We start from the raw sequence: 20,925 nt of genomic DNA, 5'->3' as shown, positions 1-20,925 counted from the left end.
AGTAGTAGTGCGTTTATTGTTGTTGCTGCAGAGTTGTAGTCATTTTTGTTGCATTAGTTGTAGTAGTAGTAGTAGTAGTAGTAGTTGTAGTAGTTGTTGTAGTAGTTATTGAGTGTCTGTTTAATGACGCAGACACTATATGTTCTACTGTTTTTTATTATTATTATTATTATATTTTCCATGATTTTCCATTTAGCCCGTTTCAACTCCTTAACGCTTCAACCGATTTCATACGGGGAGAGAGAGGGGGAGAGAGGGAGAAGGAGAGGGAGAGAGAGGGAGAGAAGGAGAGAGAGAGAGGGAGAGAGGGAGAAGGAGAGAGGGAGAGAGAGAGAGAGAGAGAGGGAGGGAGAGAGAGAGAGGGAGAGAGAGAGGGAGGGAGGGAGAGAGAGAGAGGGAGAGAGAGAGGGAGGGAGGGAGAGAGAGAGAGGGAGAGAGAGAGGGAGGAAGAGACGCAGACACTCTAGGAATGGCTTCCTTCCAGGAGCGACCTTCTGCTGGCCCCCCAGTCCTGGCCGGATAGACAACGAAGCACCACTGACCTTATCAATGTGCTGTCGCCAACTAAGCCTCTCGTCAAAGGTTGTAGTAGTTGTTGTAGTAGTTGGCTCGAGCCTTCCATGGAACATGGAATAAGATAAGATAAGATCTACCTCTGTATATTCCTGCGTTGCACCAATGAAATTTCCCCATGTGGGACAATAAAGGATTATCTTATCTTATCTTACTTATTGTTGTTGTTGTTGTTGTTGTTGTTGTTTTATGGCGGTTGGCATCCAATTGTTGCATTACCAGATCAGATCTTACTTATTCCCCAGTGAAATAATTGGGGCATTATGTCTGCGTAATTCTTTAGGCTTTATTCTTTAGGCTTTATTCTTTAGACTTTTGTTGTTGTTGTTGTTGTTGTTGTTTTATGGCGGTTGGCATCCGAGTGTTGCATTACCGCCAGACTTTATTCCTCAGACGTTTCGTAGTCCTCAGACTCTCAAGTCCTCAGACTCTGTCGTAGTCCGTAAAAGTACTCCTTCCATTGCTTTGGTGTTACAAAGCCCATGAGGTCATGATATGTCTTTGTGACTAGAATAGTTGTTGTTGTTTCAGAGACAACACCCGGCTTTATTCCAGGGAGACTCTTCTTCATCTTCCTCTCCTTCTTTGACGTTCGGTGCTTCCACCGTACAGCTTTATTCTTCAGGCTTCATTCTATAGGCTTTAATATGTCCACTGATGTCGCCGCTTGGTAGCCGTGCGTCTACGAGACTGGGCGAGGACAGGAGACCACCCCCACCCCCATCTCGTCACCCCCATCACTCCGACTCCCATTCAGCGCCTTTAGCCTGTTTTCTATATCTGCCCAATCAAGCTCCTTTGTTCCAAGGAATCTCCCCGCAGCTTTAGCAATGATCCTGATCCTTTCAGTTCTGCTTTGAGTCTGAGCAGCACAGTTTACAACATCCACCATAAAGAGTACAAAATCCTCTCTATCCACAACCAGGGTATTCTCATTAATTCTGGAACCTGCACACTTGGGACCTCCACTCTTGAAACCTTCACACTTCTTGGGAGCCACGCTGGCCTTTCTCATTTCGCCCTGGCTGGGAGCAGCGCTGGCTCCTCTCTCTGTATTTACTCTAAACTCGTTACTTGAAACTTTCTTGACTGCATCTGCATAGGATATACCTTGAGAGACCTTTATTTTCTGCACCTCAGCAGCTCTTTTGCTAAACCTGCATCCCCCGTAGGCAGAGCTATGTTCTTCCCCACAGTTACAGCACTTCAGTTTTGCTCCCACGTCACACTTCCCATACTCATGATCTCCTGCACATTTACCACACCTTTGCCTCCCTCTACAGACCGCTGCAATATGCCCAAAGCGCTGGCACTTAAAGCAACGCAGGGGCGGCGGAACATATGGCCTGACGCTATAGCACATGTACCCAATGAACACCTTACTAGGCAGGCACCTCCCTTCAAGTGTTACCATTACCGACAAGCTGTCACATCTTACCCCAAACCGGGTCACCTTCAAACGCCTAGCGTCCACCACCGTAACTCCCGTCAAATTCTCCTTAACTTCATCCACAGACGTCGCCGTAGGGACACCTACGATAACTCCTCTGACCGTGTTTCTTTCAGCATTAGACACAAGAATGTCCTTTCCACCCAGACGTTTAGTTCCAATCGCCTTCCGTTGCTGAGCCGCGTCCTTGCACACGACCAGCAGCGAGCCATCTCAAAGGACACTCGCACTCTTGATCACTCCCACAGCTACAGTTAGGCTCTTTGACAATGCCACTGAATTCCACTCCTTAAAGGATGCACTATCCTGTGCAAGCTTTATGATCACCTTACAGTCTCTGCTCTCACCCCGGATATCAATAGCTTCAGCCTCATCCTGCTGCTCATTCCCAGAACCCTCGGACGAGCTAAGGGACTTTTTACGTTTCCGGGCACGTGCAGGCAGAAAAGGCTGCTCCTCCACGCCGTCCAGAACGTCTTCCATCCCCGATCCACTCTCCTCCGCCATCTCCCGTCTCTCCAGACCGGGTGTTGAGCAAGGTCTCCTCACAGTTTTGTACAATAATGGCGGTGTGACGGAGAGAGAGAGAGAGACTCTGCGTAATTCTTTATTCTTTAGGCTTTATTCTTTAGACTTTTGTGACGGAGAGAGAGAGAGAGAGAGAGAGAGAGAGGGAGGGAGAGGGAGAGAGGGAGAGGGAGAGAGAGAGAGAGAGAGAGAGAGAGAGGGAGAGGGAGAGGGAGAGGGAGAGGGAGGGAGAGGGAGAGGGAGAGGGAGGGAGAGGGAGAGACGCAGACACTCTAGCAATGGCTTCAGCCGTTGCAAATTATCTAGTTATTATTATTATAGTTTTTCATGGTCAAATTTTGCCACAACTCAGGCATTTTTGACCCCCTAACATTGATGAATGTCACACATGGGGTCATAGGTCACACATGGGGACATAGACGCGATCGGCTCGGCCCGACTAGTACAAAAAAGAAAAAACATGAAACGCTTAATCTTTGGCCTAGGCACATGCGACTTGGGACAGTGATAGAGCTACCTTTGACCTCTGACCTTTGACGAGTAAAACGCACCTGGCAGCATCGCTCTATGATAAACAGGAAGTCGGCCATGTCGAATCAAAGTGGCACCGCCACGCTTGACCTCTTTTTTGCGTTTTTATGGTCTGATTGGAAATAAATACTCATGTAACAAATTTACTCTATAGCGCCCCTACCCATTGTGTGAAAACCTCAACATTGTCTCATTTGTTTGAAACTCATGGATTATATTCTCCTCGAGACGCCATGAAAAAAGTGCATTGCAGATATTGTGTATTTTCACAATTGGCCAGCAGAGGCGCAATGAATGCCTTCACTTCCTCTTCCGCTTTTATTTTGATGGGACATTTCCTCTCGTGCCGCATTAGAATTATTATTCTTCAGACTGCGTTAATGCAACACTTGGATGCCAACCGCCATAATACAACAACAACAACAACAACAACATCTTTAGGCTTTATTCTTTAGACTTAATTCTTTTGACTTTATTCTTTCTGCCACAACTCGAGAGGGAGAGGGAGGGAGATAGAGAGAGGGAGATAGAGAGAGGGAGATAGAGAGGTAGCCCGGGTCATTTTGTTGTCTCACTCCATTTTGTAGTTCCTCTTTATTTTCCTGCCTCTGGACAGGCGGGAAGGCGGTCGCGCGGGAGGCGAGAGCCATCATCACCGCTGCCGCGGCTTTAATTATTGTTTGTTGTTGTTGTAGTAGTAGTAGTAGTAGTAGTAGTAGTAGTAGTAGTAGTAGTAGTAGTTGTAGTTGTTGTAGTAGTACTTGTTGTTGTAGTTGTAGTTGTAGTTGTAGTTGTAGTAGTAGTAGTAGTAGTTGTTGTTGGTTGTAGTAGTAGTGGTTGTAAGGCAAGGCAAGGCAAGTTTATTTGTAGAGCACATTTCATACACAAGGCAATTCAAAGTGCTTCACAGCAGGAAAAATGCATTAAAATTACAAAGAAATTACAGAAACAGAAATACAATAAAATTAACTAAATTAAAAATTATCAATCCAACTGATTTTCTAAACTAATAAAATCACAAACAAAAGAGAAGAGTGCAAAGAAAAAATCCTTTCAGTCATATGCGCAGCTAAACAAAACTGTTTTTAGCTTAGATTTGAACATTGTCAGAGTAGAACCTGTCTCACATCTTCAGGAAGACTGTTCCAGATTTTAGCTGCATAAAACTGAAACGCAGATTCCCCATGTTTAGTCCTGACTCTGGCACCAGCAGGAGGCCGGTCCATGTTTAGTCCTGACTCTGGGCACCAGCAGGAGGCCGGTCCCCGAGGTCCTCAGAGTCCGAGATGGTTCATATGGCACTAACATATCCAAGATGTACTTTGGTGCTAGGCCATGGAGAGACTTGTACACAAGCAGAGCTGCTTTAAAGTCTATTCTCTGAGCCACAGGGAGCCAGTGCAGAGACCTGAGAACAGGACTAATGTGCTCATACTTCCTGGTTCTAGTCAGGACCCGAGCAGCAGCGTTCTGGATGTACTGCAGCTGTTTTACAACTCGTTTGGAGAGACCAGTGAGCAGGCCGTTACAGTAGTCTAATCTACTGGAGACAAACGCATGGATAAGTCTCTCTAAATCTGGTTTTGACAGTATATTTTTGATTTTGGCAATGTTTTTTAGATGGTAAATAGCTGCTGATGTTATTGATTTGATGTGGCTATTAAAGTTCAAGTCTGAGTCCATTATTACCCCCAGATTTCTAATTTGGTTTGTAGGTTTTAGAGCGAGACTCTGAAGGTGACCGCTAACACTTTCTCTTTGTTTCTGTGGGCCAAAAACGATTATTTCAGTCTTGTCTGAGTTCAGCTGGAGAAAGTTGTTTTGCATCCACAAACTGATCTGTTGGATGCAGTGACAGAGTGAATCTACTGGTCCATAGTCACCTGCCGATAGTGAAACATAGATCTGAGTGTCGTCTGCATAATTGTGATAGGACACATTTTCACTGCGTATCAACTGACCTAACGGCAGCATGTAGAGGTTGAACAGAAGGGGACCCAGGACTGACCCTTGGGGCACTCCACAGGTCAGGGTCATGTGGTCTGAGACACAACTACCAATTTCAACAAAGTACTTCCTGTCTTCCAGATAGGACCTTAACCAGTTAAGGGCAGTGCCAGTGATGCCCACCCAGTCCTCTAGTCTCTGTAAGAGGATCCCATGATCGACAGTGTCAAAAGCAGCACTCAGATCTAACAGAATTAAGACTGAGGCTTTGCCCGTGTCAGTGTTCAGGCGGATGTCATTTGTCACCTTGACAAGAGCAGTCTCAGTGCTGTGATGAGGTCTAAAACCTGACTGAAAAACATCAAATGAGTTGTTTATTAAGAGGAAATCTGTGAGCTGTTGGTAAACAACCTTTTCAAGGACTTTGCCCCAAAATGGCAGATTAGAGATGGGCCGGTAATGACTCAGTACTGCGGCATCAAGACTGCTCTTCTTTAGGAGAGGCTTTATGACCGCAGTTTTCAAAGACATTGGGAATGTTCCAGATTGAAGCGACATGTTAACTATGTGAGTGAATGGTGCTAACAAACTGTTCAGCACAGACTTTAGAAATCTGGTGGGTAACACATCGAGGCAGCATGTAGATGAACTCAGACTGGTGATGATCTCATGGACAGTTTTGTCAGTTACTGGTGCAAAGTGAGTTAGCTCTAAGTGTCTGGGTGGTTTTAGGGTAATTTTTTGCATTGTGGGATTTATAGCATTTTTAATGCCCTGAACTTTGTCATTAAAGAATAATGCAAACTCATTACACTTGGATGTGGAAATGAGTTCTAACGGCAGCTGAGCTGGAGGGTTTGTTAATCTGTTTACTGTGGCAAACAGGACACGCGAGTTGTTACTGCAGCTTCCAATTATTTCAGAAAAATATCTTTCCCTAGTTCTACATAAGATTAAGTTGTACATGTTCAGCTTTTCTTTGTAAATCTCTTTTTGAACCTGGAGCTTTGACTTGCGCCATTTCCGTTCGGCCCTGCGGCACTCCCTTTTCTGTGCCCTGACCGAATCATCATTTCTCCACGGCGCCTTCTGCTTATTTTTAACCATTTTAGCCTTTATAGGGGCGATGGTGTCCAGAACATTCAAAATACTAGATGTAACAGAGTTCAACAAATCATTTACATTAGAACATGAGACATTTTCAAAGTTTATCATTTCCATAAACAGTGCACCTGTGCCATCACTTATGTGTCTCCTCTGAACAACTGCAGGACCAACCGGAGGTTGGGGAGAAACAGACAGGTCAAAGAAGACACAGAAATGATCAGACAGAGCAACATCGATCACATTAACATTTGAAATATTTACCCCCTTTGTAATTATGAGATCTAGAGTGTGTCCTTTGCTGTGGGTGGGGCCTCTCACATGCTGAGTAAGACTGAAGGTTTCAAGGACAGCATCAAGCTCTTTAGCGTTTCTGTCACAAACATTATCAACATGCACGTTGAAATCACCTGTAATGACCAAACCATCAAAGTCTGTGCATATGACTGAAAGCATCTCAGTAAAATCATCAATAAAACTTTGGCAGTGCTGGGGAGGCTTGTATAAAACAATGAAGAGAATGGATGGAGACCGTTTTAGCTCCATTTTAAAGGATACATACTCAAATGATGAAAACACCCCAAAAGACAACCTGCGGGTAATTATTTCATCTCTAAAGACAGCACAGACTCCACCCCCTTTTTTCTTTTCTCGTGTTTCAGATTCAAACTTAAAGTTGGGTGGAGCAGATTCTATCAGAACTACATTTCCTGTGTTTTTGTCAAGCCATGTTTCAGTTAAAAACATAAAATCAAGATTATAAGAAGAAATAAAATTATTAATTAAGAGAGATTTGTTACATAAGGATCTGACATTTAGCACAGCAAGTTTCAGACTAGTTTCAGTGGGACTGGGCTTTATCTTTTCACAGGGAATATGAATCACATTTCTCAGATTGGGCCTGACTCGCATTTTGTTTTTCCATCTGTGTGATGATGTGACTACAGAAATAGCACTAGGGGGGGCTCTTTTTACATAGGGCCCCGGGTTGGTTTGATTTTTAATGTGACAATAAGTCCCGGCAACGCTGAGACCCAGTGCATCCTAGCTATGGGAGATACCAGGTAAAAGGCGAGGTTGGATGGGTGGTGGGGCTTTTGTAGCCAAGGAGAGTTTGGGACCAGGTGAGAGGCGAGGGGGGATGGGTGGTGGGGCTTTTGTTGGTGTAGTCGGCATAGCCCTTGCTATATTGGGCGTGAGTGGAGCCATCTTAATGCCTGATTTGATCAGACTTTCAAAATGGCTGGGAAGGCCCATGGGTGAGAGTGGAGATGAGAAGGAGAATGATGAATCTTTAGTGGGAGTAGATGTTGCAGGGGGAACCCAGGGCTGGTGTGAAGGCAGGGGCGATGACAGGGATGTTGTTGGGCTTGTCACAGATGGGTCCAAGGCCTTTGAAGATTGTTCCTTTGCTGGAGGCGGTGGAGGTGAATGTGGAGCAGCTGGAGCTGAATCCTTTGCTGGTGGTGGTGGAGCAGCTGCTGATGAATCCTTTGGTGGAGGCTGAGGTTGTGGTGCTTTTGATGTTGAAACATTGGCTCGGTCTCTGGCTGATGGAGCAGGAATTCTTCTCTCATTCCTCTCTCCTCTAACTATCTGCTCAGGACCCTGTCCAGGCCCAGTCCAATGCCTCAGAGCGTGGAGCAGGTTCTCTGACAGCACCCTCACTCCACCTCTGCATAGGTGGGGGCCATTTCTCTTAAACAGGTCCTCTCGTTTCCAGAATAGATAGAAGTTCTCAATGTAGTGTAGTCCTCTAGGGGTACACTCTTTGGACAGCCATGTGTTCAGCTGAAGAAGCCGGCTAAACTTGTTTATCCTCCTGTCGATGTTTGGAAGAGGTCCACTTATGAAAGTTTTGATTTCCATTTTATCAAGCACGTCGAATAACTTCAAGAAGTCTTTTTTCAAAACTTCAGTCTGTTCCCGCCGCATGTCCACTGCACCCACGTGCACAATCAGCTGTTTAGCTCCTCCATGCTTAGCCATAATATTTGGAAGGAGTGACGTTATCTCAGAAACAGTGGCGCTTGGAAAAGAATGTGTATTTATCTTTTCATGCGTCATGTGACTTATCGCGCCGTCCCCAACTAAAACAATCTGCGTGACCTTGGCTCCTGGCACAGATCCTCCTCGCTGTATTTTGGCCACGTCATCTTTCCTTTTTTCATTTAATTCCATCTCTGAAAGTGGTAAAAATCTGTTGGTGAGCTGTATTTTAGGTGACTTCACGTTATCTTTGTATCGTTTAGGCTTTGCTCCAAGTTTGTTCCAAGAAACAGCCTGGTCTTTCTGGTTTTTAGACAGTTTTGGAAACGACACAGAGTCACTGCGGTTTAGGTTGAAAGTAGCAGTTTTTCTTGTAAAAAGTGTGCTCTTCTTACCGTCGGTTGACACAGGAATGGTATCGTGAAGAACTTTTTCAGATTCCAAAACAAATATCCGTGTTTTCAGCTCATTAATTTCTTGTTGATATTTCCGACAGCGTTCACAGTCTTTCTCCCTTCTTCTCCCGGACATGTCGCTGGCGTCAGATATGTCGTTAAAACTGGAAAAATGTTCTTAAAATCCTTGGTTTACTTGAAAAAGTCTAAAGCAAAAATGTTTGGAAGACAAAAACTGATTAAAAAGCAAAATAAATAAGGAAAGCAGCGATAGCAAGCGGAGCGAGCAAAAAAGCGTGTGCACTCTTCGGAAGCAGGAAGTGGGTAGTAGTAGTTGTTGTTGTTGTTGTTGTTGTTGTAGTTGTGGTAGTTGTTGTAGTAGTTGTTGTTGTTGTTGTTGTTGTTGTTGTTGTTGTTGTAGTTGTGGTAGTTGTTGTAGTAGTAGTTGTTGTTTTCGTAGCTGTAGAAATAGTTGTAGTTGTAGTAGTAGTAAGGTTAAGGTTAGGTTCAGGTTCAGGTCCCGGAGAGGACACATAAACTCAGCGCAGAAAGGAAAAGATTGGCACCTTCCATTATCTGTTTGGATAGAAAATCATATGTATTTCAAAAGTACTTGACAAGTTAGACATGTGAAGTACAAAACACAGAAGCAGAAGTCGTAGTCATAGCTTCTATAGTGGAAGTATTGAACTGCAAAACTGCATTTTGGCAGGACAACATTTTATAACACTGTATTTTCTGTCTTTATATTCTCATACTTCACGGTTCAAAAAACACACTGCCGCTCCATCTGCAAATAGTTGAGGATTTATTTTGTTTTCAGTTCAGGAAAATGTGAGTGAGCTCAGCCACATTTTTGGTCATTTTTTCTGTGGAATGAGTCACCCGCACCCTGAGAAACATTCATGGGATGTTATACTGTTTCCAGCCTCAAAGTATTTACTTCTTCCATAATCAAACTTTGTAATGCATGCTTTAAAAAAACGTTCTACCATTGTTTTTTTTTTTTTGCACAAAGCTGTTCATCACGTTGAATTTGATAGAATGATTGTCCATTTTGGGTCAAATGGAAAAATTATGACACGCTTTTATGTTCCAGTGACTAAACTCAGTGACTAAACTTTAAAATGCTATTAAAATCGATGCAGTTTCATGAGGATTATTCCATAGTTTCCTGATAACATGAAAGTCAACAGAAGTCATGGCTGTTATCATTTTTATAAGTAACTTTTCCATGAAGATTGAATTAGTATGTTTAAAAATGTATTAAACTTACCAATCTTGAATTTATTCGATTGTTTGTGTGGCTAAAAAACAACTTAAAAACGTCCTCTCTTACTGCGAGTGTCGTCATCTTTACACAGATCTGACCTGTAACTAGGCGTGATGGCTTGTCTCCATGGAGACATTTTTTAATGCCATGCTGTGGAACAATCCAGACGAGCAAGAAAAGTCCACGTTTAAATGGTCTTTAAATCGACAGACCTTTTGATATTATTAAGGATTTTGTGAATTAGTTTTGAGCTGATACCAATATCTGCTATTTGTTTTGCTGTCGGGGTCGATAAGTGATATTTGAGACACGACCGATACGATATCAGTGGAAACCCTTCCATATCACAAAAAACTGATACCCATCCCTAGATATTATGTCTATTGTAGAGTATATTTTAGATATTGCATTATTCTGGACTTGAAAAATGACACATGACTTTCCAATCTTTTAAGTATATTTTTTTATGTTTTTAAGAACACAACTTGTATTTAACTAGAATATTTTTCTCTCTCAATTTGGGTCTAAATCAGCTAATAATAAGCAGTATTATTAACCTTCAATAAGCTCTTTGACTGTGCACTTTAGAAAACCAGGCTGACTACTTTGAAGAGGTTACTAGTAGTTTTTCCAGTGCTGCCGGATTGTCCAACCCAGCTCCACGTGTGCTTTACATTTGGCAGAAGAATAGAGACTCTGTAGTTCGCTAGTATGAACCACAAGGTACATATTTGCCATGGACGCTCCACACACCGCTCCGTAATGAGGAGACAGTAACCGGCTTGTGCTGAAACGTTCCCAGATCTAATCGCGTTAGAAGAAGTGCTTTTCACCAACTCTTGTGGTTTATGCTCACTGTCACCTCGGCCCAACCCCGAAGCATTTAAATCGCATTTAGATCGCTTCCACGCCCCGGGGGAGTTGGATTCCCTCTGAAGTGTAGCTGTTGTTTGTCTTCTTGTTGGTTGCCATCTTGTCAATGTTTTTTGAAAGATGTTGAAATGCCAACTCCAGCCACAAGAGGGTGGAAATGCGTAGAAAAATATGTTTATCAGTGTTTTGTTTTTCCCTTCTTTTCTTCTATAATATTGTGAATGTTGGAAATGTTGCGTTAGTTGTATCAGTTGTCGTAGAACTGCAATGCAATAATGTGGATTCAATTATGTACAGCCAAAGATTTAAAGGTGGTATGGACGATTTTTTTCAGCAAATGTTTTATCATATTTCCTCGTGGCATGGATAAATCATTTGTCCTGCCACGTATCAATCATAAAACGCACCTACCGCTCACCTGCAGCCGCGTGCGGTTGGTCCCCACGTTTCCGCGTGCCTAAGCGCATGGATCTATCATAATATAGTTCCCTCAGTGTACGGGGCAAAATGAAGACGGAGAAAGACAGTTAGAGCTGACGCAGAAGTGGACAGAAATCTACGGGAGACGAGAGATGTGATGCGATCCGTTGCGCTAATAAACAAACGCACGTGTGTGTTGTATCAGTCCACACGGGGGAGTGGCATGTGCACTTCCACCTGCGTTCTCAAAACGCCGAAAAATCGTCCATACCGCCTTTAATTTACTCTGCAAAAAATAATCGTAATTTTGAGTGATCACGTTTTCTACAAATTCTATTCCAGTTTGTAAAATCTGCTAAAAATCCATCTGGTACCTTCTAATATCTCTGGTACCGGTAACGATTGTGCACTAATTACTATGTGAAATACCAAAATAAATCATAATGTTATTATCAGCTTGCATGGTATTTACTAGAAATACACAGGATGAAAAAATTAATGAAAAAAATTAACTCACTATAAAAGTGCAAACACAGGAAATGTTCTAAATATTGCAAGGAGATGAGTAAAAATTATTAATTGATTAATTCTCTACCGCTTGTTCCCGTTAGTGGTCGTGGGTGACTGGTGCTTATCCCAGAGAGTAAAAATGGACTAAATAAGAATACAATCTTTCATTGTGTTTTTTTTTTATTATTTACTGTACTGCACTGACACCTTTTAACCAAAACCTGGCCCTCTACAAACATGTTCTGAAACACCTCTGATTCTTACATAACAATCATATTTCAGTTGATTTTAAAACATAAATCTAATCACAACGCTTGTCGGAAAAAGAGCTTGTAGATATTGTTTAGTCTGCCCTAATGTGCAGTGCATACAAATACAAAGTAGTGCAATAGCAGTTCATTTTCCATACATTCCACCCTTTCCATAATGTGTTTGCACCTGCTTCTGCCCCACTTTCCCAGGAGTCAGGAAGCTGCAAGTGATTTCGAGCAGTGACTGACCTAGTGTAGAGTCTCTTCTTAGTCGGACTAGTCAGGGCACAATAAAGGGTGTTATCTGTAAATTAATATTTTCTTTGAATGTACTTTCCAGACGGTGGTAAAGGAGTAGTAAATAAAGATTGATTGTGTCAGAATAAGATAGGTAAAGTTTCCTGGCACAGTCTAGAGAGATTATGGTGATTGCTGTTCAGTTTTGCCGTTTTTCCATTGGTCCTGATCAGACTCTGCGCTCGCGGTCCCGCTCAGCCCTGTTTGCATGTCCATTAAATCTGCTACACGCTACGATATCGGCACTATAAAACATCAGCAACAGTGCCACAGTAACCGACAATCAAGCAGAGCAAAGCAGACGGAGTTACGTTTCAGGTTTATGCAGCTAAAATCTGGGACGGTCCTTCCTGAAGATGTGAGACAGGCCTTTACTCCTTTTTTTCAAGTTTTTTTTTCCCCTATTGTGTGAAGCACTTGGAATTGCCTTGTGTACAAAGTGTTACTACCTGTGTCTACAACCTGCCTTGCCCTGTCTTACCTTATGTACACATACATGGAGAATAGCAAACAGGACAATTAAACTTTGTTAAGCACCTCTCTTGACGCTAAAGTTAAACTACATCCATGTCCTTATCCCTCAATTCAGTGTCACCCGGTCCACAAAGCATCACTGTTAATCCAGTTTGAAGCGTTCGTTACCAAAATAAAACATTAAAGGTGGTATGGACGATTTTTTTCAGCAATTTTTTATCATATTTCCTCGTGGCGTGGATAAATCATTTGTCCTGCCACGTATCAATCATAAAACGCACCTACCGCTCACCTGCAGCCGCGTGTGGCTCATCCTCCATGTTTCCGCGTGCCTAAGCGCATGGATCTATCATAATATAGTTCCCTCAGTGTACGGGGCAAAATGAAGACGGAGAAAGACAGTTCGAGCTGACGCAGAAGTGGACAGAAATCTACGGGAGACGAGCGATGCGATGCGCTCCGTTGCGCTAATAAACAAACGCACGTGTGTGTTGTATCAGTCCACACGGGGGAGTGGCATGTGCACTTCCACCTGCGTTCTCAAATCGCCGAAAAATCGGCCATACCGCCTTTAAGTGAGTGTAAATCCTCATGGCTGCTGCAGATTACAGCTACAGTAAAAGTACTTCCTATGCAGTTTATCCTCAACTTTCTGTTCTGTCTAAAAGCATTCATCTGCCCTCCTGCTCATATTTCAAAAAGGATAAATACACAGTTTGGACGTGTATCTGAACTAGAAGTGCAGTGCTCCAGTCGTGTTCTTACTCTGGACAGGAAACAGATAATGCACTAGCTTTAGCACAATTTGTGTTTATTAGTAAGTGTGTGGCCATGTTTCACACAATAGTCTTTGTTCCTGGGGGATCATACGGATGTTATAAGACTATGGAGGACACAGCTGGGTTCTGTCTCCCGCAGAAACATTTTACTTTTACCCAATCAGCGTCTGACGGTCTGTGGACGTCACGTTCAGTCCCTGTTTGGCTCGACTTGACCCGAGGGGGAAGAGCGTACTAAAAAAGTACCTGGTCTGAGGAGGTAGCACCAGAGGGAAATGCACTAGCAGGACTGAGGCGAGTCGAGTCAGTACTAATGGCAAAAAAAATAATTGTGTCCCGACAGCTTTGTGTTACACATCTTTATGCTAAATGTGCTCACAAACGGACCTAAACCAACTCGACACTGTGACTTGCAGAGGACAGGGGCTTGTGGGCGGTAGTTTTTCCATAAAACCTTTCCAAGTACCCGCATTATTTACATCGGGCGCAGTGCTGGATGTGCTAGTTTTTTTTTTTTTTTTCACTTTCCAGCTGCTATAAAATTAACCCTGCCACACCGTTGCACTACACAAAAACTGAAGCACCAGTTAGCCAAAGTTAAAGAGAAAAATTACTCTTATTTGTTGTTAGAGGTAAAGGATTATTCTTTTCCTTATTAGTTTATAGCAAGTGACGGGAACTTTATGTGTGATTCATAACATTTATTTTTTAAGTTAGATTCAGTTCAAATCAGGAACAGGCAGCAGTAAACAAACCTCTTTTATATAGATTTACATTTATGCAGTCTAATCAGCTGCTTATAGGCTTGGAAAATACGTATTTTACTGTAAAAAGATATCGAGATATACGCGTTTGTCTCTATCACTCAGTCCGAGGCTCAAACCTGCTCTGTAAATGCTCTGAGGGAGGGACATTAAGCATTCAGAGTGAAGCATTCAGAGTGTAGTGTAACCTTTCAGAGGAACTTTCATTCACTCTTCAATAAAACCTAGTTGTCATGTTCAGTTTACTCAGATGATCTCGTATGGCACTCAACACAACACCAAAGTAAACTTCACAAACAAACAAAATTGGGAAAAAAATGGCTTGAAAAGGAGTGAGAAGACGTTAAACTGTTTTACTCCCATTACAAACACGTGTTATATTCTAGATTTAAGGTAATGTATCTATATATAGTATACATTTTATAGCATATGTTAATAATACAATAATCAATGCATTCACCTCCCCATAAAGATACATTATGATTTATGTCTCACATACTCATATAATTCATTTGTATTTTGTTCGATGTACATCGCAATATTATGGATTTAACATTTTTGGAACATTTGAATATGACCCTGGCTCAGTTTTTCCAAAGAACTAAGTGTAATTTAGAGCTCAGATGCAGGACGACACAGGATGACTCAAACATGTATGAATGAATCCCACAAAACGCCTGACTCCAGAGACACTATGATTTTATATGATTTTATCCTCATGTTGCTTCTCTAATGAGTCCATTTAGAAACGTCTCTAAAGAAATCTGACCTCACCCACCGCCACAATCAAAAGCTGTTACGGTTTAGGACGGTTTGCTCCGATCCTTTCAGTCCTTAATCGACGAAGCGCTAAATATTTAATCAGTGTAATGTTGTTTTTCAGACACATCATGATGGAGCTGATTGAGACGGAGAGGCTGTATGTGGAGGAACTGCAGAGCATCATGGAGGTAAAGGCACACAACGCTCTGCATTCTTACATCAACTCCTCGATTCTTCTGTTGAAAATCCCACCCAGCGACGAGAGAGGCGGGTTTATGGAGGATCCAAGGCACCGGGGGGCCCAAGAGAGCGCAATTTATGTATTTGTTAAATCGTGATTAATACAACAGTTCAACGTTGTTAGCGGCAGACAAAGTAACGAGCACAGTAAAGCATCCAAACGAATAAAGTCGTGATTAAACTAGTTCACATTCAAAACTGTTTTGTAAAATTGTTGGACTACACCACAATGTTCTTTCTTTAGGGACTTAAAGGTTTGAATTAAAGGTATTATTTCACTTGTAATGAAGCCGTTTTTAAGCCTTTTTCCCCCCTGAAGGCTTTATTTGACAGGACAGTTATAGTTGAAAGCGGGAGAGAAAGAGGGCATAGACATTCGGCAAATGGTTGAGGACTGGAGCCCAACCCGTAGTGCTGGTAACAACCACACACATGTGCAACGCCCTTATCCACAGCGCCACCAGCGAGGCACTGCCTGAATCCTTCTTAATAAACGATTTGTTGATTATGAAATGAAGTGTTTTGTTTAGTCTTTATTAAAACTGGGGGAAACTCAAACGGAGTGATTTGTGAGCGCGCAGTGAAGACAACCTCGTAAACAGGATGAATGAAACAAACGTGAATGACACAACTTTACATTTATTTATTTTTTTGTATTTCTTGATGAGGCAACAACAATATAACGTGTTTAAAAGCTCCCAAAAAAATATTTAGCATAACGTGTCCTTTTAAATTAAGAAAAATCAACTTTCAGTTTGTACGCCGCTGCAGCCGACTTAAAATATTCATCTTGGTATGTTTTTTTAGCTCTTTGTTTGTTTGTTTGTTTGTTTGTTTGTTTGTTTGTGGTTGTGTCCAGGGTTACTACTCAGAACTGGACAACTCTGAGCTGTGCCATCTCATCCCTCCGTCGCTGGAGAACAAGAGAGACGTGCTGTTTGGAAACTTGCCCGAGATCTATGAGTTTCACAACAAGTATGTTTTTGCTGGGGGTTTTTTAATATTTTTGCCAGTTGCTTCTAAAATATATTTGACAAAAGCATACAAAAAATAACCCTCAAGCTTCTTATCTTTGCATCTCTCACTTGCACACCATGTGATACCTCATGTTTTGCAGAAGGGAAGGGCATGGAATCACACAGTGCCAACAGTCCAGAGTAAAAAATACTGTATTTAAGTGAAATGCTTAGGTATTTGTACTGTACTCAAGTCAATTTTACTACATTACTACATTAGAGAACATGAATCTGTACTTTCTACTCCGCTACATTTTTGAACTGCACTGAAAAAAATAAAGTACATTTTAGTACGTCCATGATGACTTTTGAGCCAACAAAAAACTTAAAATTCAGAAATAAGAAATCTATTATTCGAATATATATAATTCGAAGCACAATTCTTCATCAAAATCACTTCTCAAAATCTGCGTGAAATACATTTTACTTTTTACTTCTGAAGTAACGGTACTCTCAAAGTACCGGTACTTCAAAACCTTTATACAAGTTGATTGTTTTTTATTAGCTACCTGCACTGTTTTTTTGCTCCTTTATCTATACTTTTACTTAGATAAAAGTATTTCACCACTGCAGAGTACGACACAATAATAATTCAATAATAATAATTTAATACAAGTCCAACACTAAACACATTTAGGTTGATTGTATTCCATTTCTTTATTGTGAAAAAAAGCCTAAATGAAGCAGAGACGTGACTTCAGGCTTTGTTTGGTCATCTCAACGTTATAAGTAAGAAATAATATCACATTCAATATTCATATCATGGGTCATTGTCAGTTCAAAGGTCCTTTTCACACCTACACACACCAATTTTTACAATTTTCTACTTAATAAGATTTTGATGGAACCTACTGAAGGATTTGTTGATGTTTTATTTCAAGCCGGATTTATTAAACACCAATTTTCAGTAAAATACTAAACAAGATATTCAAATTCACTCTGTAAATTGTTTTGTATCTAATATGTCAACTAAAGCCAAATTAATCTGGCTCTTTCCATTTTCAGATTTACATGTTCCAATTATGTACAATTTTGGCCATCATTACACATAAAATGCCTTATTTTTAAATGAAAACAGAATGCGATGAAAATAAATGTCTGTTTTACATTAGTGTGAGTAAAGTACAGAAGAGTTTCTGTTCACCTCGCCTTAAATATTATGGTGATGCAGAATGAAAACATGATAAACACAGGTGTAAATATGTAAAACGGTCCATAAATGATGAATACAATGTAACAGGATAGATGAATGCTCGGACAGTTTTACAGCACATGCAATATTACCACACCAGTCGCCATATAACCATTAATGATCTCATGTTTCCAAAGCCTTATAAACTTATGTCAGAATGCTTAATCACCGGAAATATATTAAATCACATACAAGCATTTCATTAGGACATCTTAGTGGAAACTTTTGAAAAAAAAAATTTTAATGCCTGTTTTTAATTCTCGTCTAATACCATTTCTATGAACAAGATGCCAGGCAGTAAACATCCCAAAATATGAATAAAGCCCCTTTGCCATTTGAGCAGATGACCAAAAAAATGACCAAACCTACTGCCAGAAAATCATGACTATCGCATTGTAAAACCAAAAAATCCAGTTTTAGTTGATGAAAATATGCTCTATGTGCTCCATCAGTCATTATTAAGATAATAAAACCCCAGAACACCAATAAACTAAGCTAATTATTAATTCCAGATTCTACAGGGATCGGTTTATGAGAATGTAACTGTAGCCTTCACAAACCATTCAAAATAAATGTTATGCTACTTAAGTTGTAAATAAATCTTGTGTAAATTGGTTTGCCTTGACCTCCAGGACATTTCGAGGGGAACTGGAGAACTGCGCTGAGAAACCGGAACTCGTGGGAACCTGTTTTCTCAAAAGGGTAAGTAATAGAGAGATCCGGGACAGGACACTGAATACTACTGTTATTATGTTCTGCACACTCAACATTGTGAGTAAAATGGAAATAATTAAAGTGTGTCGCCTCGAGGGAGATGGTTGATCGTGTGCCAGTTTTACCAGACTTTTTATGATTTTACCGCACGTATCTTTGATGGGTCTTTTGTATATTGTTCCCATTGTGTTTCCTTGTGTTTCTGCTGGTATAGAAACTAGGGCTGTAACTATTTGTTATTTAAGTAGTCGGCCAGTCTGCAATTCATACAAGTCAAACAATAACTTCTGTTTTCAAATAGAGGTGGAAATATGGTGTCTAAAGAGAATATTTACGAATGAAAATCAGGAATGGGTCAATCCTTTTTGACGTTTTGATTTAATAATGCCTTTTTCTTTGTTTGTGTGGAATACGGGGTTTACAATTTTATATGAAACGATAACACGTGACATTATTATATCAAATAAAAAGCCTGTCTTGCATGATATATCTTACTGTTGCGTTGCACTGGGCTGTGTTTGTTTCAAAGCTGGTTTAGAAGATTTGATTTTGCATTGACCAGGCTTAAAGCGATGGCGTTAACCCTTAGGCTGTTTTACCTGGTTTGCGTTCAGGAGTTAGTGCTGGTCATTTGTATTGCAAATAGCTTTAGAATTCGAGAAGTAATACAGGACTGAACCCGGACAGATCTAGACCTGCTCTGCTGTTTCTGTATCAACAATTGAAAATTTTCAATCCTTTGAATGGTGAAATGTCCTCAAAAGGATTCCTGGCAACAGTCCAGGGGTCAGGCTTCAACAGTCCAGGGTCAGGCTTCAACAGTCCCAGGGGTCAGGCTTCAACAGTCCAGGGGTCAGGCTTCAACAGTCCAGGGGTCAAGCTTCAACAGTCCAGGGGTCAGGCTTCAACAGTCCAGGGGTCAGGCTTCAACAGTCCAGGGGTCCAGGCTTCAACAGTCCAGGGGTCAGGCTTCAACAGTCCAGGGGTCAGGCTTCAACAGTCCAGGGGTCAAGCTTCAACAGTCCAGGGGTCAAGGCTTCAACAGTCCAGGGGTCAGGCTTCAACAGTCCAGGGGTCAAGCTTCAACAGTCCAGGGGTCAGGCTTCAACAGTCCAGGGGTCCAGGCTTCAACAGTCCAGGGGTCAGGCTTCAACAGTCCAGGGGTCAGGCTTCAACAGTCCAGGGGCCAGGCTTCAACAGTCCAGGGGTCAGGCTTCAACAGTCCAGGGGTCAGGCTTCAACAGTCCAGGGGTCAGGCTTCAACAGTCCAGGGGCCAGGCTTCAACAGTCCAGGGGCCAGGCTTCAACAGTCCAGGGGTCAGGCTTCAACAGTCCAGGGGCCAGGCTTCAACAGTCCAGGGGTCAGGCTTCAACAGTCCAGGGGTCAGGCTTCAACAGTCCAGGGGTCAGGCTTCAACAGTCCAGGGGTCAGGCTTCAACAGTCCAGGGGCCAGGCTTCAACAGTCCAGGGGTCAGGCTTCAACAGTCCAGGGGTCAAGCTTCAACAGTCCAGGGGTCAGGCTTCAACAGTCCAGGGGTCAGGCTTCAACAGTCCAGGGGCCAGGCTTCAACAGTCCAGGGGCCAGGCTTCAACAGTCCAGGGGTCAGGCTTCAACAGTCCAGGGGCCAGGCTTCAACAGTCCAGGGGTCAGGCTTCAACAGTCCAGGGGTCAGGCTTCAACAGTCCAGGGGTCAGGCTTCAACAGTCCAGGGGTCAAGCTTCAACAGTCCAGGGGTCAGGCTTCAACAGTCCAGGGGCCAGGCTTCAACAGTCCAGGGGCCAGGCTTCAACAGTCCAGGGGTCAGGCTTCAACAGTCCAGGGGTCAGGCTTCAACAGTCCAGGGGTCAGGCTTCAACAGTCCAGGGGTCAAGCTTCAACAGTCCAGGGGTCAGGCTTCAACAGTCCAGGGGCCAGGCTTCAACAGTCCAGGGGCCAGGCTTCAACAGTCCAGGGGTCAGGCTTCAACAGTCCAGGGGTCAGGCTTCAACAGTCCAGGGGCCAGGCTTCAACAGTCCAGGGGCCAGGCTTCAACAGTCCAGGGGTCAGGCTTCAACAGTCCAGGGGTCAGGCTTCAACAGTCCAGGGGCCAGGCTTCAACAGTCCAGGGGTCAGGCTTCAACAGTCCAGGGGTCAAGCTTCAACAGTCCAGGGGTCAGGCTTCAACAGTCCAGGGGTCAGGCTTCAACAGTCCAGGGGTCAGGCTTCAACAGTCCAGGGGTCAGGCTTCAACAGTCCAGGGGTCAAGCTTCAACAGTCCAGGGGTCAGGCTTCAACAGTCCAGGGGTCAGGCTTCAACAGTCAATGACGGAAAACGTCTCTCTCAACCCGATCAGGAGACTAAATCTCACGATTTTAAGATATTTCAATCGACCTTTTGTACGCCGCTATCCTTTATTTTGGTAGCAAAGGCGAGCGGGGGGAACATGCGGGGGACACGGGTGCCGCCATGTTTCTTGTGATGACGCTGCTGGGCGTGTTTCAATCCCAGAATGCATCGCGTAAGTCAAATTTGAATCAAGTCACACCGTGATAGAGCGTGGCATGTATTATGAACAGTTAAGTGGCGCCGACAGAGGCAAACCAACTTGTAAAAAGCAATATAACGACACTTATGTGGAGGACATGCATTACGCAGTGCGTTATCAGTCCTTGATAGAAAGATATGATTTACCAGGGTGATAAAAATATTCGACACAGCGGTTTAGGAAAGACCGGTCAGTCGGCAAAATAAAAAATTCTGACTTTTTTTCAACAAAATGCTGATATTTTTTTTCAGTCCGCTAATGTCATACCTGGTCGGTCTGGTTTCGGCAAACATTATTTTGCCCAGACTTACGTAAT

The 20,925-nt window shown here is 42.6% G+C and overlaps 1 protein-coding gene across 1 annotated transcript in view; it reads left to right on the top strand.

Annotated features, from left to right (window-relative positions):
- The window catches only part of mcf2l2 (MCF.2 cell line derived transforming sequence-like 2), a 132,114-nt gene that overhangs the window by 48,742 nt on the left and 62,447 nt on the right, over positions 1–20,925 (top strand). Inside the window, exons 16-18 of the mRNA XM_072438211.1 lie at positions 15,042–15,108; positions 16,020–16,135; positions 18,001–18,070. Of these exons, the coding sequence (XP_072294312.1) occupies positions 15,042–15,108; positions 16,020–16,135; positions 18,001–18,070 (253 nt within the window). The remainder of the gene's footprint in view (positions 1–15,041; positions 15,109–16,019; positions 16,136–18,000; positions 18,071–20,925) is intronic.

This window comes from Eucyclogobius newberryi, unplaced genomic scaffold, assembly GCF_026437365.1.
Source record: "Eucyclogobius newberryi isolate DKJ021-1_F unplaced genomic scaffold, fEucNew1.0.hap1 SCAF_9, whole genome shotgun sequence".
NCBI classification, from domain to species: Eukaryota; Metazoa; Chordata; class Actinopteri; order Gobiiformes; family Gobiidae; genus Eucyclogobius; species Eucyclogobius newberryi.
Note: the sequence above shows the minus strand (reverse complement) of the source record. Positions and strands in the feature narration are given on the sequence as shown.